Raw genomic sequence first — 17,108 nt, 5'->3', positions numbered from 1 at the left:
TTCAATGAGATGATATCGTCGATGTAGGGGAACTTGAACGTAAAGAATTGAAGCTAGCTTATTTTTATTATTCTTGAGAAGTCCCTGTATAAAGTCTGCCTCATACATGTACGCTGAAGGACGCCTCCGGGTGCAGGAGTTTCTCGCTGCATTGAAGACCCATTGGTGGCCTTCGGCTGTTGTCTGCTCTATGGTCGGTTTGTTGTCTCTTTGACACATTCCCCATTTCCATTCTCAATTTTACTATTAAAAACCAAGTTGGCTATAAGATAATGATAACTTATCTGATTGATTTTTTTGGATAATTACACCTTATGTAAGAATCCTGGGTTTTGATTGGTTGATAGCCAGTGTATTTTTCACCAATTTACTTTTATCAAATGAATATCGTTCATTTTTAACAGCGCCGGGGTATATGCAAAAAGGATATGCCTTTCTTACCCTCTCTGCCGTGGTATTTGCCAAAAAATACTCTATCCGACTGGACGCTTGTAATGTCACGATCATCAATGCGTTTTATGTCACGATCATCAATGCGTTTTGTACGTTAACATTCGGTGTAATTAAACAGATATAGCATGTTCTTGAGGGGTATTTGCGAAAAATACCAGTCTTGAGAATGAATTACCCTCGCCTTACGGCTCGCGAAATTTAACATTCTCTCGACTGGTATTTTTCGCAAATACCCCTCCTTAACATGATATATCTGTTCAATACCGACTGCCTGTTGAAAAACAAAACGTAGTACATATGTTGTCAATATAAAAAGGCAAGAATTTTGATAACGTTAGTTTCGGAGAAGTTCTTGCTTGAATAAGACTATTTTTTTTAAAGTATGATTCGTTCATTCCTCAAACAGTATATCCTTTACTTCGTTGTCCCTTCCTTTATCATAAAACAAAGTTGGACTTGTTCTTTCAATCAGTTGAGTAAAGTGTAAAGGACGGAGAGGTCAAATGTTGATGTTATCGCACAAGGAGAGGGGCTAAGAGTGTATGTCTTTTTAACAGGACTATAGATTTCTTTTTGTATCCACATCTGATATTCATATCGTCCGTTGATAAATTACTTTCGCAGTAATTCTGAAGTGCAGTTTTGGTTGTTGATAAAATAGATGTTAGTGATTTAGAAAGAGGTTTATTTTGTTTTTGTTTTTGTTTTTTTTTTAATCCAACATATTTCATTTACAGTAGTATGATTAAAGTAGCAAGTTCATAGGATACAGTACAACTCATTAGAAAATGTATAGTGTTTGAACTTGAGTTAAACCCTTTTTGAGTTTTTATAAACTGAACGTTCTTATACTATTTTCTTGATCTACTGTGAAATGAGTGTCTTGTTATAATTGCCAGATTTATTAAGAAAAACAAAAACATCTCCCTCTTTGAAATATCTCTCATACCTAGACATTAACAGACAGTATTTTTAAAGAGCCCATAGTTGTTTGAATTATGTATATATTATCATTTCAAAAAGTATACATTTTTACAAACCCTCATACATTCGCATGACATACAGTGATAAATAGATAAAAATTGCACAAAATATCATCTAGATGAAGCAGTATACAAATTCTCAACATACATATACTAATAATCTTCAAACAGGAACCAATAGTGAAATTCAATACTTTTAACACATGCATTTCATAGCATAAATTATAGGTACATGTAACATACAAGTATACTATTAAAAGAAAAATGTATTTCAATATGTTAAGCCTCGATGAATTTCTCGTTGAAATTTTTTAGTTTTTGCAGCTTGCATTATATTAAACTAACACTGTGACAATACTAGTTTAACAAAAATCAAGATATGTATAGATTATCGGGTTTTCTACATTTTATCGTAAAATATCAGCCGCGAGCTACAATGTGAACCTTGTTGGCGAGTGAGCGTAGCGGCTGATATTTTACGATATCTATACGTAGAAAATCCGATAATCTGTTTATCGTTTTATTACTGACCTATTTCCCTCCCTTAGACAGTTCTACGCTTGACGAAAAGAAGCTTGATAACGTCTCCTTACACATTATGACGTCGCTGATAACTTCTCCTCAGACATTGTGACGTCGCTGATAACTTCTCCTCACACATTATGACGTCGCTGATAACTTCTCATCAGACATTGTGGCGTTGCTTATAACATCTTATAACATAACGTAGATTTTGACTACTGAACGTGTAGTTAGCCTAGCCGCTAACTAGATCTAGATAGCCTTAAAAATGTATGCTATCTAGAGAATCCAAAATGGCGTCGGAAAGGTTATTACTCGTGACGTCATTATGATAGACTAGCTACCATCTTATCGTTTAACATACATAGATGTCTTAGAAATAGCTGCTAGAATATTGAACGCTACCCTGGTCACGTATCAAAGCCGTACGTGATACGAGGAAAAATGAGCGACTCAGCAGGGTGATAAAGGCAAAGGGAGGGACGATAAATGTGCATAATACTTGAATTTTTAAAATGTAGAAAACAAAATCATGACCTAGTATAATTATAAGGGAGATAACTTTGATTTTTTTTTATACAAAGAAGGGGAAATAAGCACAAATATCATAAGTTCAGTCAATTATCAGCAGCGAAGTTGAATTCTCAATCTGTCTGTGAGGTCTAAGTTCTATTCCCATAACATCTATTTCCCTTGTTGTAGTCTGTAATGAATGTCGTCATATAGTCCAAATTTTAGCTGAAGTCCTGAAAAAGTTCTACCATAAATTCCACAATTATAATACCAGACAGATTCAAATTCTTCCGTTTCTCTAAGTCTTTTAATTAAGCCCATATTTCTTTGAGTAACGTTATCCACAAATTTAATCTTACTAGTCAATTCTTTTCTACATCTCATAATCTTACGCTTTACATCACTATTGAATAGTTTAACAATAACTGGATAGGGCCCAACTTTTTGTGACGGTATACGGTGGATTGCAACCACATCTCTATCTTCCAATTGAACGTTGAGGTCTGTTTTGACAAATTCCATAAAGTCCTTTCTTAGATCTTGATGTTCCTTTCTTGGAAAATTAAGTATTTTAATGTTATTTTTTCTCGAATACTGCTCGTTGTAATTGCTACTTATATCAGCCTGTTTTGAAAGTCGACTTGTTTTATTAAGGTCTCTTATTATTGTTGTATTTGGATACTGTATATCTTGGAGCTGTTTCTTTAGGTCTTCGTTTTCTATAGCTAAAACATGCAATTTTTCCTGCATTTCATTTTTAACTTCTTCAACTTTTTCATCAATCTTGTTTTGTACAGTTATTTCAAATTCATTCATCAGCTTTTTAACAATTACAGTAACTACTTCCTCAACATCACTAGTTTTTATCAGATCCTTTGTTACTCTATCAAGGTCCTCTCTCCTTGTCACACCTTCAAGTTTTGATTTAATGTCGTCAATATCTTTTTGAAAGTTCTTTATACCAGATGAGTCTAAACTATTGTTTGAGTCACTGGATACGTCTGAATGGGTTCGTTTTTTAGGTGATGGTTTATCCTTATCCACTTTTGCTGCAAGCAATGTCTGAACAGAATTCCCAGGTTTAGATGTAGATCTTTTGTTTGTAGATTTGTAACCAGCTACCGTTTGCCATGAAGACATACTGTGCATATAATGTTACCTCTAGGAGTAAAAATCAAAAATCAAATATTATTATGAATCATTTTATGTGGGTTATTGGTTTAATGAGGATATCCTCGATCTCCTATATTCGAGGTGAAGAATAGAAACAGAAACAAATACAAAATCCTTGTGCCAAAATAATCATTCACAGGTCACTTAATTGTTCCTGTTGAAAATAATGCCACACAAGTTATATTATTCTATTCTCTATTGAATTAGGTATCACATAGTAAGAAAATCCTAGATAGAGCCTTCTTAAGTTTGGCTTAAAACTTCTAAAAATGAGAGCTGATTTTTATGGTGTTAACTGCTCGGTGGCCATATTGAAAGAGGTTTCGTGGAATATATGGTGGACCTACACATGTATTGTAGCTTTCTATGCGGTATGGGTTATGCTCATTGTTGAAGGCCGTATGGTGACCTATAGTTGTTACATTCTACGTTACAATGTGTAACTGGTCTCTGGTGGAGAGTTTGCTCATTTGCAATCATACCACATCTTCGTATTTGTATAAAAAAAAAAGATCCAGTTCATTATGTTTGTTTGAAATGCAAAAGGAATCTAAAACAGGCTCAAGTTTGTTGAAGATACCTTCTTAATTAAATGGGTCCAAGAAAATTTTCAATACTTTACACAGTGTATATAATGTAATTAATTCACAAAAAAATGTTGTTTTTTGGCGGCTATGTCTGCTGGGACAACATCATATTTGTCATGGGGATAATACAGTTGTTTATCGATATAAATTCAGAATTTATTGCGAGGATTTTATCAATGCGAATAATGCGACTGGGTAGGTATCGCAATAAAAGAACTCGCATTCTGACATCTGATAAATATATCTCTATGCACCTTTTCAAGCCTGAAATCGCAATAATTAATTTCGCATTTTGTTCATCTCAAAAAAAAATCGCAAAAATAAATGCACGCAATCATTTGTGAATTTACAGTATTTGAAGATACATGTATTTGTAGCACCAGTGTTCATAGGCTAAAAGTGTCGTATTGTATTAACGACACAACCGCTTTAACAAATTTTGAACATAAAACTATTGAAATATCGAGGAAAAGTTTCATATTAAATTTATTTGTAAAGTATACTTTCAAATGTATGAATGTTAAAATATACTTATTTAACAATAATATGTTTGACTGCGAGGACTTTTTTATTGTTGGAATTTTCAAATTTTCAAAAGCAAGCACAGGTTTTAGTGAAAACATAAAAATTGTTGGCTGCACGAGATATCAGAATTATCTTTAACATAATATTAACATTTATTTTTAAATACTTTTTAGTAAGATGAGAAAAAGAAATGATAAATGTACCAAATTCCCATGATGCATCAACACAAAAGGGGAAAATATATAATAGGAACATCAGAGGCTTAATATAGTAGAAATAGTGACAAATATGTACTTTTTCTTACAATATCTGTTCACATATTTTTTAATTAGTATTCAAATGAAGTACATTAAAAGGTACATTTAAGATATTATACATCGTAATATAACTATTCTATTATTACCAGAAAATTAATTACCAGAAGTCAAATACCTCAATATGACGCTTGTTTTTACACAGAAAGTAATTTGGTATTCTGTTGCTGTTCTTATCTGTCAGTTGGATAGCCTCTCAATTTGTCGCGTAAAGTATCGTGACAGGGAACGTTATTAATCACTGGGATATGACTTGGGAGAACTAGGGACTGCCGCCATTACAAACAAGGTAAGTAAAACTTGAATAGATTTCAACAAATTACAAAACTTCTAGATAGTAAAAGATATCAGCATATATAGTTGTCATAAAATCATGGTGATTCGAGCAGTGTTTTATGTACATATACTTTGAGGCATCATGCATTTAAATTGAAAATTAGCAAATAGCTTTGTATTGTGTTAAGACATTATTTTAGAAGATTGTTTTTATGTCTGTTGATTATTTTTGTCGTTGGATTGCTGTCTTATTGCAGTATATGTATTCCACATTTACTCCTATTATACATAATTATCGATTTAAAAACAAATTATCGAGGTTTAAACAATGCGGCGAATACAGATGGGTAACCCGACAGATGTCAGTTGTTTTTCAAACATATTAAAACCGTATTGTCAAGCATACTTAACGCCAGTTTCAGCACTCTTGGTCATACCATGGCGGCCATGTATATTATTGGTGGAGAAAGCCGTAATACCCGTAGAGAACCACCAACATTCGACAGGGGAAAATTGGTAATCTTAGTCAATTAAGACCAGAACGGGCGAGTGGTGTTCTAATTCACAACCTTCGTGGTCACTGTAAATGAACTATTTAGACCACCGATGCTCCATTTGTTCTAAAATCCAATCAGATCGACCACACATACACACATTTTGTTTCTTTCAACATTATCAAACTATAGTTTATATCTTTATTTGATGGATTATGATACTTTAACGTATCTTTTCATGTAGTTAACATAATTTTTATCTAATTCAATATATATTTAATTTTTACCAACCAGAAACAGAATGATAGCGCTTACATTTGCAAGTTTGTTGTTACCGACATGCTTTTGTCAGCAGATGGGAGGAACGTGGAATGGTGGAGCTGGAGGTGGTGGTGCAGCTGAAGGTGGAGCAGGAGGTTCATGGAATCCACAGGCAGGCGGGGGTGGAATGGGAGGAGCCGGAATGGGATTTGGAGGACCAAATTATGGTCCAGTTCCTCCAGAATTCGCAGCTGCTATGAGTGGTGGCTTTAATACTCAACCACCACCGATACCGCAAGGTATGATGGGTGGTAGTGGAGCAATGATGGGGCATGGAATGGGAGGTCAAGGTATGATGGGTCATAGTACTGGAATGATGGGCGGACATGGTATGATGGGAGGTCATTATCCAATGTATCCAGGTATGATGGGTAATGGAATGATGGGACCACCACCACAGGGAGCTGCAGGTGGCCAACAGACAGGCAAGAAACCAACAACGAAAGCACCTGCTGTGGAATATGAAGCACCAGAACATCCTATCACTACAAAATCGCCTACAAATAAAATAAATGCTGCTTGGCAGAAAATGAAGCAAGGGCACGGAAGTGGAGCAGCCATATCAGCACCAGGTCAAGTCCCAGGTGCCGGTCATGGACATGGACCACACCAAGGCATGCCAGATCAACAGTTCCAACAAAATGCAATGCGTCACCAACAAATGCAACAACAAATGCATAGACAATATCAAATGCAGATGCAGAATAGTAACAAGCAACCAACTAAAAGACAACAACAACCACAATCTCAACAACAACCTCAAAACAATGAACCACAACCAAGTTATTCACAACAACAAAAAATAGGAATAATGGCAAGATTTAGTAACTCTATGAATCAAATGATGTCAACTTTCAATTCTATTCGTACAAGCTTAGGAAAGCTTATAAGTACATTGTCCAAATTTGTAAAGTTACAGTAGTGTATAAGTACCCTGTCTCTTAGTGTGCGTGCAATAACTGTCTAACTTATTAGAGAATCAAATAAACCTATTTGTATTATGAAAACGAACAATTCACGGAATTTCCTGTTAAAATCTGTGTTTTATAGAGTTCAATATTACTTTTATGCTATGCATGAAGGCACTTGATGTTTAGCAAACATCGTTGTGTTTTAAATGTTGATCTATATTGCATGGATTGTTTGGAAAAGATAGTAAAGACTTAAGGTGGTACCCAACACCTTGACTAATATTAATTTGGCTCGTTTAATTTTCATAAAATTTTGACAAAATGTTTACTTTGACCCTTTGACAAAAATATAAAAATTTCAAAAAATTTGAATCAACCACTTTATCAGAAAAATTTCATTGGTTATATAGCAGTTTGACAAACACTAATTTTGATCATTGAGAAGCTTAATATTTCCTTAACAATACAACGTATTTAAAACGTTTAGCTGATTTTTACAGAGTTATCTCCCTGTAGTGTTAGGTACCACCTTAACATGGTTGGCATCAGTAATATGTAAATGACTTTTAACTTTGAAACTGAATTACTTTAGAACGTCAAATTGTTGGTCTTTACCTGAATTGGATTTCATTTGATGATTAAACAATTCGCTTATAGTCTCTGTTATTGTCAGAACGAAAGTTTATGGGATTCAAAATTTTACTTCAATCCATGATTTCATCTTTTTGTAGCAAAAAAAGTGTATCAATGGCGGCTCCAGGGGCGCGTAGAGGGCGTACGACTATTTTATAGTACAAAACATGTTTTTGTTTGCTTAAAATAAAATAAAAAAGAATTTCGGACGATTACGCACCCCTTTACTCTGATTTTGGACCCGCCCCTATTGGATAACAACAGTTTCAGTACAAGAACAAGTAAACAATAGTTCAGTAGATTTAAAGTTTCCGAAAACGTTTGACCGGAAGAAGGATATACAGTTTTCATTGCTGCTAAAATAAATTTCATTTTAAAGCTTCGATCATTCTAGATGAAATAATGCACATTATAAAAAAGTCTGATATATAAAGTAATTTGACCACAATGTACATGTCATACATATCAGGAAAATGTTAAATTCAATGAACTGTTTGTTTATATACTTTTCTCTAATTCTATGGAAATTTATCCCTTTCCGGACCCATTGTATAAAAAAATTTAATCAACGTGTGGTTGCCGGTGATCTCAAAAGATCATTGGATGATTTTAAGGGTCATAACCTTTTTAGCTAACTGAATGAATCAAAATATGCTAACAGGTGTTAATGAAACTGACAACTTCGTGGAATGTGAAAGGCACTCGAAGGGGATTTTCGTTTAACAAAAAAAGAAGATTTATTTTTTAATCATTAGAGAAACAGATTCTTACATACTTACTCGTGAATTATCGGATTTATCCAATCTCGATAGCTAAATTATAAATTTTAAAGTCCTCGCCGAGGCTTGGACTTTAAAATTGATAATTTAACTATCGAGATTGGATAAATCCGATAATCCACTGGTATCAATGTAAGAATCTATATTTAAAAAGTTTAGCAACATGCATATTATTTTATCTAATTTCTCAGTTTAAATCTTTATAATCGATTTTTTATCGAGTAAAATTGTACTTTGTGAATTATTTTCTTTTTAACAATAGTTTATTTTTTGTTTTGTATAGATGTGTAGTTTATTTTTGAAATATTAAATTAAGAATTTTAAAAAATGTTGCTAAACTTTTTTTACACAATACAAATGTAAATTCTTCTATTAGAGTATATATGTTTTTACAAAAAAAATATGAAAGGACATCAAATTATTCAACAGGTGAGCGTCATTGCAAGTAAAATGTGTATACGTAAAAAAAAAAACGTTTCACGACGTAATGCGTATGAGTTCCTACGCAGGTTAACTAGTCCTTAATTTTTTTTTACAAATTTTGATCTGGAATTAGTTAAGTTGCATTTGAATGGAACCATAAGTAATACATCAAAACAAAACATCACATTACGTTGTTTTTTTTTTCGAGTTCTATTTGCATGCATTGATATACCTCTTCAGGTATGCTCAGCGGTAAAGGTAACAAAAGTAATTACATAATAGGTTACCAGCTTAGGTCAGCAAAACATTTGATATCAATCGTGACGATACGCGATCGTTTGATGCGTTCATGACTAAGTTTAGAAAGCAAATAAAATGAAATACAAGAATAAAAAAAGGGTTTTTAAAAACAGTCACGAGTCGATTTTAACTAAAGGAGCTGAAACCTTAATTTGCACGTTTATATTTTGATTTGCAAACATTTTACAACTGTATCAGCTGATAATTCATTACAAAGTACGTAACAAAATCATGATCAATGCCGACACACTGACTACTGATACACTCGTGTACAAGAAAAAGATATACAATAAAGTGAATACACTGTTAATACAGAGATATATCTCGCCTCTTTGTTATTTAGATAGTAAAATGCAAATGTTGAAATTGAAAAAGCAATACTTTAGCATGCAAGTTATGCAAAATATTCAGAGTCAATGAACCATGACAGGGTACAGGGCCAAACAATTTCCATGGCAATGAGATGTGTCAATGCTAAAACAATTTCATACCAAATATTGACCTACCACTAGTGATTCTCCATAAACTGACCTAATCAGAAACTAATACATGTAAACTAAGCAAAAGTTTCAAAGTCAATAGACCATGACTGAGGGGGCCAGCCAAGTAATCTCCATGGACATGAGATGTGCCAATGTTAATACAACTGCATACCAAATATCATTGACCTATTACTAGCGGTTCCACATAAACTGACCTAATCACAAACTAATACATGTAAACTAAGCAAAAGTTTCAAAGTGAATAGACCATGACTGAGGGAGCGGGGCAAAATAATCTCCATGGAAACGTGATGTGCCAATGCTAATACAACTGCATACCAAATAGCATTAACCTACCACCAGTGGTTCCCTATAATCTGACCTAATCACAAACTAATACATTGTTGACGCCGCCGCCGCCGGAAACACTATACCTTTGTCTCGCTTTTTGACTCCGTTAAGGCGAGACAAAAATTGCGTTGGAAAAAAAAAGAGTGAAAAAAAATAAACAGATTACACAGCATATGTTCCTGAAAAGTTAAGAAAGAAATTGTCACGACGGGTGACGATGTCGGGTTTGAAAGCTTCGTATTCTAATTCAGTACGTTTTATCAAAAATAATTTTTATGTAAGAACTTACAAAAAAGTATACGCAGTTGTTGTGTATAACGTACATCATGCTTTGATTTCATTTGATAGGACGTATTTTAAGTTGGCGGCAATATTTCTTTGCGATCTAGCAATGTGCAGAGTACTATCCATATCCGTATACTGAAAAATCCTAAAGGGATCTATGTCGACATTTTTAATAGCCTACCCTTCTATTAATAAAAAATTAATCAAAAATATTTTTGTGTGACTGTATACCTTACAAGGAAACTCATTTCCTTCCTAAATGATCATTATTCTATCAGAAGCATGTATTGATTTTCCGATCAACGCCACCCTTACTCAACTATCTTTTCATTCAGGTCAAAAATTTCAAATTTTCCACGGCGAAAGCAGCGTTCATAATGTTTACTACAAATAGACAGCAAATTTGATTTTTTTAAAACATTTTTGGATCTGTTAATCAAGTCCCTGTGGATCCTGTAATAGGAGCAACCGCAATGAAGGACGGGATATTCGGACTGCCACTGAAAAATGAGGTTATACTGGAATGGAACAGAAATTTCGCAACTTACGAACCTCCCCCCCCTTTTCCCCCATAAGAGTTGTTACATAGTTTCTTAAAGTGCAGAGAGTGTGGAACGACATTTGAATTTTTATACAAATTTGATCGTGAAAGATCCGGTGCCGTTTACTTGCCATTGCCAAGCTCATTGGAAGTGTTAAAATTGTTTTGTAATTATATAAAAATTTATTATTTAATTGGTACAGCAAAAGACTGAACTTTCATGACTTCTTCCGGGTCACTTTTGTTGGGGTTAAAACTGCTAAGCTATGGTGGTTCAATGTCATTTCGTCTGGGTTTTTAATAAGACTACACCGACTAGTCCGTGATGACTTAAAGCAATTACTGTCTGTCTTTTAATGTGATATCAAAAGTCAAAATTGCCTCATACTTTATCAATAAGAGGAAGATCTTGTCGATTTTTTTTTTAAACCGGGGGTAGCCATTCCTTTTGGTTTTAAAAATCTTGATTAACAAATTTGAGAAAAAATTTGAGCTTAAATTTTAATGGAAAATGATTGAATCCGGGGAGTTCAAAATTGCGGCATGTGAAAATTAGAGGGAGATGTGATAAACTTTATTTTTTATTCAAAAATTAACATGTTATGATTTACATCTTTATTTCAACAACAATTTATATCAAGGTATGATAAGGAATTCCAGATTAATGCCCAATGTAAAATTTTCGATAAAAAAATAGTTTGAAATAAAAAAAAATGTCACACACATATTTGAAGAAAACTCAAATCTGTTGAAGGACTTCAACGAAATTTAATATTTTTATTACCCCATTTCTTAAGTGATTATCAAATTTGCGGTAGAAAGTAAGCTTTTATTAAAAATAAACCGTACTGCATTTTTTTCTTTTCTTAATACGCAGTATTATTAAGGACGTAGAACCATTTTGATAGACATATTTCTGTTTACTGATCTTTTCAGTCTTTTAATAATACAACGGACATTTTCACAGATTTTGCAGTTGAATTGTATAAAATTGCACACATTGTCCGTTGCAAGATCTTTAACGATCCGATCGCAATGCTTGGCCATCTTTTCTTATTCTTTCACGACCTTTTTTCTCGATATACCAAATGATAGACGTGAATTGGCGCAAAAGGCAGCAGCCAAATTATCTTACAAAAGAGAAATTGATTGGTTTACTTTAATATTTTTACATTTTTGAAAATATGTACTTTTCTAAGAACAAAATTATCACATGTTTTAAAATATAAGGTATTTACACATAAATATATATATATATATATATATGTAGGTACTTACATTTACTCTAGATATTTCTTCTCCTTAAGGAACAAGTAATCAATAAATTGTATATTTCTTTGTCATGAAAATCACGTGTTATTATACACTAACCTCTACTGTCTATTTCGTATAATTTGTATGTATTGACCTCTCGTAAAATTAATAAGAAGATGTGGTATGATTGCCAATGAGACAAATCTGCACCAGAGACCAAATGACGTTAAAATTAGCAATTATAGGTCACATTTGTGTCTAGAAATAAATAAAGCATTTGTTGTTGTAGACAGATTGAAAGCTAAAGGTCGAAAATGAAACACGACTTAATTGCAAAATTGATTTCCTTTTTGTAGAAAGTTTAAAGATTGTTTGCTGAAAACTAGACGTTGATTACACAATATGGCGACCCTCCGTCGTGATTGTTCCTTTTAATTGTTCCAAATGACAAATGGAAGTTTTTACAACGCAGTAATGTTTTATCATTTGATTTCGTTCGGTTTCTGTTCGATTGATGTCACGACCGCATCTCCTTCGACTCGTATTCTAGAACATTTGTTAGCTCAGATTTGTAAACTTTAGAAGGAGTTGATTATACGATATCCTTCATTGACAATACAGCTGAACAATATGGAAAATCAGCCATGATAATTTTCCAAATGTGTACATAAAGTAAGGTACCCATCTTCAATGTATCTGCATCTTCAGGGTATATTGTTACATTCTAGAAAATTGGAGACTTTGGGTTAAAACCTGTAGAAGGAACCGTCTATTTGAAAATTCAGTAACTGAAACTTTAATCAGAGATCTATTTTTATGAGTTGTTTCCCTTGGGAGGGACATACGTTTTCATTAATAAGACGAGCTAGCGAAGAGAGCACATTTTTCTACCCGTAATGTGTGTAAGTTTTTCATATCTTTTAAGAACATTCTAATCTTTTGTAAATATAAAAACTTTGATATCAATAGTTATTTTTTATTTTAAATGGTTAAAACGCCTATATATCACTTACAACATGTCATGCTTTGCAAGGTCAGCAACCATATTTTTCTGGTTTAGAACTAGTTAACATTTAGCAAAGGGGAACAACTTGACTTAAAAATGTGTAAACAGAATCAAATCGATAATTGTTAAATAGACTATTGGTAGCACAAAACATGTACCCTCTTTTATTGGTAGTCCCGCCCGCCGCCCGACATTTTACCATGATTAAGCTTGATTTGAAATTCATACAAATCAGAAAATCTCATAATATAAACCACGCTCAGTCTTCTAGGAGATATCATACGTTAAACAGACAAAATTAAAAGATGAGGTGTATGCTCTTCTGTATTTTTAAAGTTTTCATGGTGTATTTATTTTATGAGATAACTTCTCTTTTGTGTGTCATTTCATTCTCTCAATTTTAGGCAAGTTAGAGTACTAAAATTCTAATAAGACGCACACCACCTATTCTTGGCCCCCAAAATGTTTCACTTTCAAACATTTATTGGGGGGGGGGGGAGGGGGGGGGTCAATAAACCGTTACTTCATATCTGATAAACAGGCAATATATGCCCTCAATTTTAGAATTCATTCATATATTTTTTTTATTCAAAATTATCAGTCAAAATGTGTTCTACAGGGTTCACTAGTCCTTCACCTTTCATTTGATACCTAAATTACCAAAATATATTCTACTGATTTTGATATTTACACTTATGCGTAGGAACTATTTTGTTTTGAATATGTACTACTAAGTAATTTCTTGACCGGGCCCGATTTGGTGGTGTTACATCTTAAAAAGTCTATCCGAATTATTTTGCAAAGAATTCAAATCAAACCGGGGCTAGGGACCGTCTTAAAGTTGCTGCGCGGTGACTGTTATTTTTTTTTTTTTTTTTTTTTTTTTTGCTCCGTATTGAAGGCCTCACTGTGAATTTGAGAGGAAACACAGCAATGAAAGCGCTGTTCTTTTGCTTTTTGTGTACGTGTTTTTTGCTATGCATCTACTGATTTTGTGTCATGAATGGATACCCCATATCCTTTGTTTTTCAATTAAAATTGGAAAATTCATTGTAGAAAACGCCACGTGAAAATTTCACAATCTCATTTTTTTTCAAATGTACGTGTACACAATGGGTTGTACATCTTTAAAATTTTATAGACGAACATTCTAGAATTTTTGATGGCTTAAGACTGTAATCCCACTATATCGAGAATGCTGCTAAAATTGACTACATGTTGCCATCCAGAAAAAATGTAAATATTATGTATACACAATTTGAATGCATGTACAAACATTCTAGAAAGTTCAAGGTAATGGTTTGAAAATCGTTGGGGAAAAGTGCATGATACGAATTCCGCGCGCACTCCACATAATTCTAAAATAACTTCACCAGGTATGCTCGAGACTGAAAGATCCAAAAGGTAGAAATTTAACACATTGGAGAGTATAAAAAAACGAAAGGTTCCTAATAGAACAGCCAAACTGTCTAAGGTCAAATGTGTATAGTAATTGGCACATTCTAGACATATTTCAGGATTCATACACGTGGGTTGAAAGCTGTATGTACGTATCATCCAATACACAGCCTACTGCTTACATGCCAGGTAACCGACATTCATTATACTGTACTCCAGATTTAAACATTGTGCGACTCGACCAGAAAAAATACTTTGATTAAAGACGCCAAATAATTTTACAAAGAAAAACTGCGTAAATTTTAGCTAACTATGAAAAAGAAAAACAAGATGCGGATAAAACAAAAACGTTATAACTTCCGAACTTTTGCCTTATGAAATGAATCAGAAAGGATTAATCAGGTATACAGGAAATAATGTGAAACTTCGTAAGATACTAAGTATTCAATCAAATCTTCTTTTCTATGAAGTCACTGGTTTCCAGGAATTTCATACTGATAATCGATTGAACACACGTCACTAGTAATAAGCAATTACATTGCTTCATGATCATTTACACAGGAATAGTAGTATTGAGGGAGCGGCAACGGACACATTATTTGACGGGAATCCAGGATTTGGCATTCAATTTCTCGGGAATTCGGGATGATAACTCTTCCTACCTCCCACTTGAGTTCCCAAATAAAATCATTGTGGGGTAGGAGCATTTTTTTAAATATTTCATTCGATGGCAAAAATATTGAGATGTTTGTGTCATTGAACCATAGCGAAAAAATCAATGCAATGTGTAGTTTACTCCCAAAAAATCTTGGTTCTATATACAACTTAAAAGAATGGTGTGTTTTTGTTGTGAGTTTAAAGAACCTTTGACAACCACAAGATATGATCGGTGCCTTTTCAATTTATGTTGCGACTTAATAAAAAAATAAATAACCAAAACTGTTAAACTGATCAAAATTATTATGAGTTGAACAAAACCAACAAATACCATTGAAAAAAAAGAAGGACGAACAGACGAAAAAGTTAAAAACAATTTCAATGAAGAAACACGCAAACCCAACTAAAAATCTGGGATAAACTCAAGTGGTTCGGCAGGGTAACCACTCCCTGCTCTACTAGTGTCACGTGTTCGTCGCTGATGGCAAGTAAACATCCACTTTTTTATAAGGAGGCAAAAAATTAAAAACTAATTATTTATCAATTATATTGATAAATTATTATCCTTCCCAAAAAGAGCATGAAGAGCATAGTTGGGGTGTGTACAAAAATTGAAATCATTCAGTCTATAATAACAGGCATGAAAACATAGTAACTTGGGAAAATTCAGAAGTTTCAGAGAAAGTTAAGTACAAGTTCAAATACTACAAAACATTGTAATAATACTAGTATAAAGCCGTGTCACTTTTCCCAAAAAATTGATTTTCACTCTGATTGCGTGCTTTACTTTTCAATTTAAACTGCAGTTCCAATAATTATCATGTTGTATTGGTGATAAAATATGAATAACAAACTGTAAGATACATTTTGATCGCGAAATCACATAAAATTGCTATTTGAAGTTCTGAAGGTCAGAATAACCTTTATTTCTAAATGCATTTGCTCTGCAATTATACCAACGTTTCATTGATATCTTAAAAAAACTACATTTAGTAGTAAAAAGACGGCGATTTAAGGTCTTGATATTCCTTGTCTTTGCCCCATCCTATAAGTATAGTACACTTCTTCGTAAATCAAATATGCTTATGAATATTGTTTGTAGAGCGCAGCAATGGCGACACCTGATACAAAATGTAACGTCACAGTTGTATTCGTCATTATTAAAACTTTATATGCCTTGAACGGAAATGAAGTTTGGTAAAATAATAAGCCCATTCAAAACGATGAGCTGTTTCTAGTCAGTTACGTTCGTGCACTCCACATTTAAGACATATTGACAGAAGCCATGACCTGATTAATAATAAATGAATTAATCCTTATTTAAATTTTAATATTTTTAGAAGCATAGACATATCTTGAATGAAATATGACAGTTAAATTGTCTGCACGGTTTGTAATAATCAACCTAATTACAACTAATTAATTATGCATGTGTTTTCAAATGAATCATATGAATTGTTTACAATGTATAATTTTTGCGTGGTTCATATTAAAATATGTTATCCCTAAATTGTCAAGTTGATACTCCATATTTACTCACCGTTTTCCTAAATTTATTTTTATCATGAGTTTATGTTAGAGTATTTCTTATATTAATCTTTTAGCTCTCTATGTTTGAAAAGTTTTCTTTTTTATAATTTCAACTTCGCCATATTTTTCATCAAGGTGCCTATCTTTTTTTTTTTTACATATATTTGTATCCCCCCGCCGCAGTCGAAGAGGTGAATAGGTGTTACCTTTACCGTCCGTCCTTCTGTCTTTCCGTCCGTCCGTCCAATTTTCGTTTCCGCACTCTAACTTAAGTTTGCCTAATGAAAATTTTACGAAACTCATACACAATGCTAAGAATTAAAACTCGCAGACAGAGTTCGAATTTGGGTAGTGAGTCACTTACCGTTCTAGAGTTATGTCCCTTTATAACTTTGAA

General features: G+C 33.2%; 2 protein-coding genes across 2 annotated transcripts; one reads left to right on the top strand and one right to left on the bottom strand.

Moving 5' to 3' along the window:
* Window positions 1–1,440: 1,440 nt before the first annotated feature.
* On the bottom strand, window positions 1,441–12,237 carry LOC127712332 (uncharacterized). Its single transcript, XM_052218703.1, has 2 exons — window positions 12,145–12,237; window positions 1,441–3,632 (listed from the first exon to the last, which is right to left on the bottom strand). Exon 2 carries the CDS (start codon window positions 3,618–3,620, stop codon window positions 2,643–2,645), a length of 978 nt encoding a protein of 325 aa, XP_052074663.1. The 5' UTR covers window positions 3,621–3,632; window positions 12,145–12,237; the 3' UTR covers window positions 1,441–2,642.
* LOC127712333 (uncharacterized) lies at window positions 5,229–7,728 on the top strand. Its single transcript, XM_052218704.1, has 2 exons — window positions 5,229–5,359; window positions 6,135–7,728. Exon 2 carries the CDS (start codon window positions 6,142–6,144, stop codon window positions 7,081–7,083), a length of 942 nt encoding a protein of 313 aa, XP_052074664.1. The 5' UTR covers window positions 5,229–5,359; window positions 6,135–6,141; the 3' UTR covers window positions 7,084–7,728.
* Window positions 12,238–17,108: the final 4,871 nt, after the last annotated feature.

The sequence above is a fragment of the Mytilus californianus genome, unplaced genomic scaffold, assembly GCF_021869535.1.
Source record: "Mytilus californianus isolate M0D057914Y unplaced genomic scaffold, xbMytCali1.0.p SCAF_8, whole genome shotgun sequence".
NCBI lineage: Eukaryota > Metazoa > Mollusca > Bivalvia > Mytilida > Mytilidae > Mytilus > Mytilus californianus.
This window is presented reverse-complemented; position numbering and strand designations above follow the sequence as displayed.